General features: G+C 37.2%; 2 protein-coding genes and 1 long non-coding RNA gene across 3 annotated transcripts; 1 reads left to right on the forward strand and 2 right to left on the reverse strand.

Moving 5' to 3' along the window:
• Nucleotides 1–894: 894 nt before the first annotated feature.
• On the reverse strand, nucleotides 895–3,873 carry LOC306870190. The gene is made up of 5 exons (XR_013784234.1): nucleotides 3,804–3,873; nucleotides 3,263–3,287; nucleotides 2,791–2,944; nucleotides 2,510–2,602; nucleotides 895–1,948 (listed from the first exon to the last, which is right to left on the reverse strand). It is a non-coding gene; the product is annotated as an uncharacterized lncRNA (long non-coding RNA).
• Nucleotides 3,874–4,435: 562 nt separating this feature from the next.
• Nucleotides 4,436–6,887, forward strand: LOC306870188 (histone H1-like). The gene has a single exon (XM_079417300.1). It carries the CDS (start codon nucleotides 5,443–5,445, stop codon nucleotides 6,058–6,060), a length of 618 nt encoding a protein of 205 aa, XP_079273426.1. The 5' UTR covers nucleotides 4,436–5,442; the 3' UTR covers nucleotides 6,061–6,887.
• Nucleotides 6,888–7,772: 885 nt separating this feature from the next.
• On the reverse strand, nucleotides 7,773–9,119 carry LOC306869814 (D(1) dopamine receptor-like; the record flags this gene model as incomplete). Its single annotated transcript, XM_079416733.1, has 1 exon — nucleotides 7,773–9,119. One exon carries the CDS (start codon nucleotides 9,117–9,119, stop codon nucleotides 7,773–7,775), a length of 1,347 nt encoding a protein of 448 aa, XP_079272859.1.
• Between the last annotated feature and the right edge of the window lie 676 nt (nucleotides 9,120–9,795).

The raw sequence follows: 9,795 nt of genomic DNA on the forward strand, positions 1-9,795 counted from the left end.
CTCTTATCCTCTGTTGGATCGCGGGATATAGAATATACATATATATTGATACAATTGTTCAACATTCAAAACAATGCAGGGGTATAACAATGTATCGTGTCACAATATATTTTAATACTAAAATGCAAATGTATAGTGGATAGCGACAATATTGTGTACCAAAAATGAAAGCATTTTGAATTTTATTTTTACGTTAGGTCAAGTAAGATTTATTGTCTTTCTGCTATATATGTTGAAACATAGCCTACAGTGGAGAGAAATGCTGTAGGCTACCTCTGCAGTAAAAGTTTAAACAAGTATAAAACTACACATAGACAACCTACTGAAAGGAGTAGGCTAAACTAATTATACAAATAGGCTACTATAATCAAACTAGTTTAAGTTCAGGTGAGCTTTATTGTGATTCAGCTATATAAATGCACCAAAATATAATCTAAACATTAATATCCCTTATGAAAATTAGCCATGATTTTACTAAATAAATACCATGGTATTGTAGTAAAGCTGCCTATATTGAAATGGTAACCTGCAAAAAACATGGTTACCACACTTTTACAATAGTAAAACCAACTTTAATTTTCATAAGGGATATCATAGTTTATCATATTTATGTTTATATATAGTATAGTAATATACATGCCTTGTATAACATTTAAAACTAAAAGTGGCCTGTAAGGAGATATTTCATATTTTAACCAATATACCAGCAGATTTTAGTCTGACAATAGCCTGTTTGGAAAAATTCAACTAAAATGATGTAGCTTTTTATATATGGCCGAGCAACATTTTAACTCATGAAGTTAAGAATAAAAGGCTACCGTCAGGAATTATATTAGTGGCTCTTTAAAATGCAAACGTTGGTCATCTGAGTCACTCCTAGAAGAGTCCTCGCTGCACTCTTAACCCGAATTAGTTGACTTTACTAGAAAATTGCGTGGAAACCCGTTGCACGAAACAATTTTAGTTTTTACACAAGGTGAAACTAAACAGGTTAAGTTGCATTAACATAGAACCTTTAGTGGGTGTAGCAGATAAATCAAGTTTGCATTAGTAATCTTTACTAAAAATCATTAGTTCACATTATGAATTTTTTTGAGGATATGTCTTATAAATTGTTAGTAGTGATAATTGTTATATTTAAGTAATGTCTTATAATTTAAAAATGATACTTAATGTAATATTAATTACTTTAGAAGAAGTAAACAATAACATTTAAAAAAAATAAAAATTTAATTGACAAAAAGTTGTACTCAACTTTTCAACCAAAAGACAAGTAACATTTTTTTGTATAAGCAAACATTTTTGCTTGTTAATTATAATTTTTTTAGAGGAACATGAACACACAGTATTCAACAATATGCTATACTCCATGTGAATGACTTGAAATGCATTAAAACCTGAGGCAAACCTCTAAAACATTAAACTTAAGTTGACCACGTTAACTCATAATAATAGAGCAACAATTTGCAGATTTAAACACTTTTAACACAGAACACGGCTAAACTTTGGATCACTTACTGCAGTGACAGGACATTCTGAAAAAGATAATCTCTTCAAAGATTCATTGTGCATCTTGAGAACAATAAACTGACATGGCTTCTGATGGTAGTTTCCTGCAACTGCTTTATCATAATCAAATTGTAAGTTGATTTTTTAATGATTGTAACTTGGGTTTTAAGTCACTGTGGCCCAACATGAGGAGAACTTGTTGGATGAATTGGAATGTGTTCATCATCGACTTGGGATAGTTGAGATGCAGTGCATATGCCAGCCCAAAGAGAATGCACACAGCTTTTGGTAAGTCTTTAAAGCCTTCCATCACGACTTCTCCTTCAATGATGATCTTAACGGAGGCTGGATTGAGGTGAAGAGAAGATGGGCACACAACACCTTCTTGCTCAACAAGGATTCCAAGGTCAAGGTGGTGGAATGACTGATCATCAGAGTCCTACCAACAGAGGGGATCAACAACAATGTTAAACAAATAGCCTTGTAATGACAGACACATGAAAGAATGTGTGAATTGGTTATGACTGCTTTAGTAACACTTCGTCAAAAGGGTTAGTCCATCCAAAAATGAACATTTTGTCATTTTCCCTCACGTCATTCCAAAATCATAAGACTTGTGTATCTTCAAAGAAATTAAGATAATAAAAGAAAAAAAAAAAACCTAAAAAGGTATCTTTCCCTCTATTCAAAGTCACAAAGCCAATTTAATGAACCTTTAAATTTAGGTTACCTGGACTTTTAAAATAGGGACAGAAAGTCGCAGGGTTAATTACAAATACCTTAAATTGTGTTTTGAAGATAAACAAAAGTCTTATGGGTTTTGACTGACATGAGGGTGAGTATATGATGATAATGTTAGAGAGAGGTTGGAAAGAGCTTTTGCTACTCTAAGTTTCAATGGTTTAAGCTATGTGTAAACATTTTATCAAATAAAAGGACTAGTAATAAAATAATTATGTTTACATGGTCCTTTAAGATAACCTTTGAGAAAGTTACTTACAAAGCATGTTTTGAAGAAGTCTGTGGGGTTGTCACCAAGGAGAATCGGAAGCCCTCTGAGCACCAGTGACCTAATGTCAGTTGGCTCTTGAGTCTGTTGGGTAGTTAAAAAAAAAAAAGGTAAATCGCTAGAACAACAGGAAATGATCTAGAAGAGAGCAGAACCAACAATGCATTTTGTTGGACAATTGTATTAGACAACCAATATAGTATCACTTGTGATATTTTCAATAATTGAACTGTAAACAAACAAAAAAATTTGTTTAATGGATATGGACCAACCTTGGTTTGTTGTAAAAGCTGTGTCAAAAGCTGTCCGACATTCCCTCTCTTAGATACGAAAGATCTCAATTAGACGAAGACTGTGTCGATCAATGCTTTCATAGAATTCCTGCTTGAGGTTCTTTCCCACAATCCTGCTGAACTCCATGAACACCTGCAAAATAAGAGAAAATATAACTTTTAAATGTGTATTGCGCAGGTGAGTGAACAAATCCCCTTCTGTACAAGGTACAGAAAAATGACATAACTCACAGTGAATAGTTACTTGGCCAGTTTCACACAGTTGAGTATCGTGGGCTTTCGAGTGAATCTTAGACAGGTGCACTTTAAGTGCATTAATAGAGTTAAATGTGCACAAGCAATCTTGATGTAGGCAAGGAAATGGAACAGTTCTGCTGTAACTTCCATGTTTTAACCTAATAATGTTTTAATAGGTAACCCCGTTTGTCACATGCAAATTCACAAAACTTACATTTCCACTGCATCTTCACAAGAACCTGTAAAACAGAGCATAAGAAAACGTTTAGGAAAAAGCTGCAGATATAATTCTACTGTAAAAAGTTGTTGACTTCTGCTAGCGATCTCAGATTTTAAACAGTTAAATTACTAATTTATATATTTAAAAAAAACTATCACTCATGTGAAACTTTAAGTAGTAAGATTTTTTTTAACTATTACCAAAGAGATATAAATATAAGAGAGCGTTAGCCACAAGCACGTGCACGGACTCGTGCTGATATGAAGCGACAGAAATAAAACTTATGCCAATAGTTTAGCTACAACACACGTTGTAGCTAAACTGTGAATACACAGAGAAACACTAGATAACGTTATAAGCGGTGACTCGACAGAAATAGCTAATTTATATGATTGTGAACCGACAGGGAAAAAATAGCGTTGACTGACACATTAACACTACGTGAACATTTTAGAGTTCAACATCGGTCCGGATTTTTGGGTTATCACTTTTGTCAGAAATATATCAACAGATAAAAACTGCTTTACACACTCACCGTTTCACGTTGCTTTCAAAAATCCGCGGTAAACGTGCACCAACCGAAGACACTCATCAAGCAGCGCTCTGCTCACGTCAAGACTTGACGCAATTAAGGCCCCTCCCCTCCCTTACAAAAACGTAAATTACTGAGTTGTTTCTTCTTAACATGATCATTACACTCAATTTTTTCTTCTGAATAGTGCAAACAGCTAATTTGATTTAGTAATGACACCATTTTTTAAAGAACAATAAAGCACAAGTAATGACCACTTAAAATGTTTTATTAACACAAAATCCGGGTTTAGAGTGTGTCCAGAGTGTGTCTTCACCCGTGTAGCACGCTGTTTATTAAACCACTGTTTATTAAACCACTGTTTATTAATGCGGCTCAAGTCCTACACCCGTAACACAATGGGCCAAGGCCGTTTAAGCAGCCTAGCTCTGCTGGCCATTGAGAGGACACTGGTCAAGGCAAATTAACTATTAATAAAAGTCGTATTTTTCACAGAAATTAGCTTTTTGTGCCCTGGTCGATGTTTAATATTTCTTAATTTAGGTAGGCTACATAGCCAGATAGGCTATTGAAGTATAATACAAAACGCAATCTTCAAATTTCGCCGAAAAAAAGAGTCTCAATTTATTCCACACATGTGTGTGACAGATACAAGCAATAGTTGTATTGTTTAATGTCGATCAATATCACAATACACACATAATGCAGCAGTATTTCTCCGCTGGACAATGAAGGAATGTAGAGAAAATCCTCGATGTTATTAAACCTGTTCAGATAAAAAGTGGCCTTTTTATAACCACTGAATATAATTATGAGAATAGTTAGGTGTTTGTTAGTATTAAAATGTTGCAAAATGACCATAAATTCATCAACACAACATTATACACTAAAATAGCTTCCCTCTGGCACTCCTCGACTGAGGAGAACACTTTCTCTTTAGACAAACAAGCACCCGTTGATTACTAACAGGCAACGTCTTTAGATGTGTAATGTTGGGAAACTTGCTTATATATAAGTTACTCGAATCATGTACTGGATGTACAGATATGATTATTAATAGATCATTGTAGAAAGAATCGCCGTGAGATTAGGGGAGCCTGCAATGGCGACAGCGCTGATCTGTGTTACCTTCACTAAAGATAAACGCTTCAGATTTTTATTCCGTAAGCTTTTTTAGTCTACAACCACCGCACATGTGTAGATTAAGGTCTTCTCTATGCAAAATGTCCATCATTTTAGTTGTTCTTTTCGAAATTTAATATATAATCTACGAAAGAACAGAGGAAGTGCGATATTTCCCGCTGCGACTCGCACTAAATTTGGACGCGTTTTTATTATTGTACAATAAACCAAGCGATGTTTTGCACAAAACACAAGCTGCTCACAAAGAGGAAAGACTCAGCTATCGGCACGTGGTTTAAAGTCTACAATCCATCGCTGTTTATCGCGGAAAACCTTGTGTTTTTCAAGACCAGAAAACACATCTACGAACGACTCTGTCCTGTTGAGAGCGTTGGTTGACGCGGTTGAGTCTATATGGTTCTCATCTCCCGTTTAAATCCCGCCCTCAGCTGTTGGATGTAAACATTGTTTGTTTGACAGCTTTGTAGTACCTGATATCGACTCCAAGTTTATTAAAACTATGGCAGAAACGGCTCCTGCTCCCGCGGCTGCTCCGGCTAAAGCCCCGAAGAAGAAGACGGCAAAGGCGAAAAAGCCTGGATCCAGCGTGTCCGACCTTATCGTGAAGGCTGTCGCCGCTTCCAACGAGCGCAAAGGAGTTTCCCTGGCGGCTCTGAAGAAGGCTTTGGCAGGTGGTGGATATGACGTTGAGAAAAACAACTCTCGCGTCAAGATTGCTTTGAAGTCTCTAGTGAAAAAGGGGGCGCTTGTTCAAACTAAAGGCACCGGGGCGTCCGGATCTTTCAAGGTGAGCAAGAAACCAGCCGCCAAGAAGCCCGTCAAGAAAGTTGTGGCGAAACCGAAGAAACCAGCCGTGAAGAAGGCGGCGGCCAAGGTGTTGAAGCCCAAGAAGGCAGCCGTAAAGAAACCTGCCCCGAAGAAGTCTCCCAAGAAAGTGAAGAAAGCGGCTGCGCCCAAGAAAGCCGCCAAAAGCCCGAAGAAAGTGAAGAAACCGGCTGTGAAGAAAGTTGCAAAAAGTCCTAAGAAGGTCAAAGCGGTGAAGCCTAAAGCAGTGAAGTCTAAAGCCGCAAAGCCCAAGGCTGCCAAAGCGAAGAAGACGGCCGCTAAGAAGAAGTAAACTGCCAGACTTCACTCCATAAACCAAAGGCTCTTGTAAGAGCCACCCCATCTTCACATAAGTGCAAATGTTCCTGATGCATGTAAGAAGGCGAATGCCTTTTTGATAGACTGAGAAAATGTTTTTTGGGTGGGATGTGACACTTTTTTGAGCTGTCTTGTTGTATAGAGTCGTACTGCTTCTAAATATCACCAGCGCGAGCGAGCAGCACAAATATTGCCGTTAAAGACTTCTATCAAGATCGGTTTGTATAAACTCATGACAGTCTCTACCTCTGTACCTGGTGCACAAAGCCGATTACTTGGTGTAGATTTTCAATCCTTCACAGATTAGACAGAAGAGTCCGCTGGTTGGAAAGTGTCCAAAATGTGCATACATTAACATAAGTACAGTTTGTTTATTGTGTGCGAGCGTGTGTGGCTAAACGAGATGAGTGTGTTTTATCACTATGATTCAGGTTATGTTTATATTTTGTATTGGATTATAAAAGACTTTCCTGTAAATACAGCAATACAAAACAAACATTTAATTTATTCATTGTTAATGGTTTGTTGAATGTTGCTACCAAGGAAATATACATTCCATCATTTTTTTTGTATTATATTGTTCTTAACATTTAATTATAAACATTTTAGTACAAAACTCCCAATAAAAACAAATATGGTATCAGAAGATGAGTGCTCGTTTGTTTTCTTTATCTGCTTAAGAGAATGCACATTAATATTAATTTTAATGTTTTTAAATGAAGGAGAAATTTGTTTTCTTATTAAAGTCATTTAATATTTTGGGATGGCCTTTTTGTATAAAAAAAATAAACTTAAAGATGTTACACTAAAATTTGTATGAATATATATGGGAATGTGACATGATTTCACCATTTTGATTTATGTTTTTCACAATTTAGATTTTTTTTTTTTTTTTTACCTTTACTAATTTGCTTTAAATGTGGAGTGGCAAATGTACAAATATTCGTAGTCCATCAAATATTATGAGCAGTATTACAAATGATCATAATACTGCTTAAAAAAGCTTAAGATGAAGTATTGCAGGAAAACAGCTTCCCTAAAGTATTTTGTGTTGACTATTATTTTATACATTAACATCTTTTCAGTATCACTTGCATTATCTTTGATCATTTCCCAACCTCCAACTAAGTAAACTTAATGTGAAAAAATCCATTCAATGAACAGAAGCTTTTTTTTTTCAGACAAACGGTGACTGTTATGCCAGACTGATAAGTAAAGATAGTCAGTTCTCAGAATAATTGCATGAAATCATTTGATCTCATATGCCATGCTCAGAAATAAGAGGGGAAAAAAACTTAAAAACAACCCGTCAGTCTATCAGTGCATTTTCCCTTTTGGAGTGAATAGAGGACATTTCAAAGTCAGGAGTTACTCATTTTCAGTCAAATCTTCAAGCTGAAAGACATATGATTATTATTTCATTCATTAAAACGTTTAACTGAAAAAGACTGAGCATTATTCAGGTAGAAATATGTTGATACTGCATCATGAGCTTTATATTTAAAGCTCTTTATGGAATCTTCATAGATATCTCACAGTTAGTAACCTTTTCAATGATTCATGAGCATAGTAGTGTAGAAACAGCACTGGAAAACAGTTGTCTAAGCCAATTCAATTACTCATAGTCTTACTCAGTTTGTTTAATACATATATAATTATTTTCAAAACACACCGTATATTTACAGATTACAATATTCCAGAGATAGGAGATTCGATTTCATTATGAGCCACACGTTCAAGAGAGGCTAACTCATCTTCTTTTGTAAATGGTAGGATTTTATCCAATGATATTTCTGTTTCTCCATGACTTAGCATAGGAGGCCTTTCCCAATATACAAAGTTGCATTCAGCCTCACAAGGGACTTCAGCCATCTGTGACACTGTATCGAAGCACACGTCTTTTTCACTTTCCTCCCTGACAGCGTGCGGATGCAAACAGGGCTGACCGAAGAGGTGAGCATCTCGAAGGTTTGTGGAGTCACGATGGTAAGACACCAGCTCATTGCTGAAGTCGACCGTTTGAACTGTATTCCGAGAGCACAGCTTCCCACATCCCAAGAGGCTGGAGAACGCTTTGCGGAATTCTGCATTAAATGCATAAACTACAGGATTCAAGGTAGAGTTCGCCCACCCACACCACACAAACACATCGAAAGTCGTCTTATTGACACATGGGATCTGCCCAGCATTGTGAAGGCCAGGGTCACAAAACGGCACCATGCAGTTGAGGATGAAGAAAGGGAGCCAACAGCAGACGAACACACCCATGATCATCGACAGGGTTTTCAGGACTTTGGTTTCCCTCTTAAATGAGCTTTTTAACTTCTCTTCAGGTGCTTTACTGCAGCTCTGGCAGGACTGAACATGCTTAATGGTGCACTCTTGCATTGATATCCTTCGGATCTGCTTTTGCGCTATGAGGAAGATGCGCGTGTAAGTGACAATCATTATGGAGACGGGGATGTAGAAGCTGATTAGAGATGAAGTGATGGCGTAAGTGCGGTTTAAACTGGCATCACATTTCTTAGCCATTTCTCCCAGGTCTTCTTTGTGGCGGAGAGTTTTATGCCAATTCAGCTGCACAGGAAGGAATGAGATCAGAACAGAGAGTGCCCATGCCACTCCAATCATGACAAATGCCACTCTTCTTGTCATTTTCTGCTCATAGCTCAGTGGGATAGCAATAGCCCAGTAACGATCCACGCTTATGATGCACAAGTTAAGAATGGAGGCGGTGGAGCACATGATGTCAACGGCTATCCATACTTCACAGAAACTGCCGAACGGCCAGAAACCCACAATCTCTGCGGCTGCCTTCCATGGCATTACAAGAGAGGCAACTAAAAGATCTGAGACCGCCAAAGACACTACAAACACATACGCCACTTTGGAGCGCAGATGACGGAACCGTACCACTGCGGTGCACACCAGAGCATTCCCTAGAAAGGTGGAGAGCACAAAAATGAAAAGGAGACAAGCAGTCGTGGAGCGAGTTATTAGTTCTGAGACATAACCTTCAGTCTGGTTTACCATCTTCTAGGATGTCCCTATTACCCTGGCTGCAACCTGAAAAAATGAAGTCTTTTGATCAAGCATCCGTTCTTCGGGGTACATTTGTAGAGAGTTTAATATCCGAAGACTTCAGGAATTCATCCATTAATGAGAGAGTTGCCTGTAATTGAACATTTCTAAAATAACCTTCCCTCCTTCTTTCACCAAGAGAAGTGCGTGAGGATACAGTGCAGAGGGTGAGACTAATGATCTTGGAAGTAGGACTAGGGGGAGGAGCCTAAGAAAATACAGGAGAGGGAGACTGTGACTGCTGTTATGTATTATGGGATATGTATTATTTATTTATATATATATATATATATATATATATATATATATATATATATATATATATATATATTGTTTTCAATCAGCAGGCCTTTTTGAAACCATTCTGAAATGTATTATTAAACAAATAAAGCAAGTGGAAAATCATGTTTCTCGGACACATCTGCTCTCTGACCAGTTAAGCATGCTAATTAGCATGTATGGATTAATTTAGAGTTCTGTTCTCCTAAGTGCACCGTTATCCACAAGATGGCAGTATGCATACATTAATATCTCTCAAGAGAACAGATAGCTGTTCCAGTGATGAGAAGTCCGACTCATTTATCCGAAACGATTCTTTTGAACAGTTCGTTTCAAAAACCAGTTCAAA

Source organism: Barbus barbus, assembly GCF_936440315.1.
Source record: "Barbus barbus genome assembly, chromosome: 5".
NCBI lineage: Eukaryota > Metazoa > Chordata > Actinopteri > Cypriniformes > Cyprinidae > Barbus > Barbus barbus.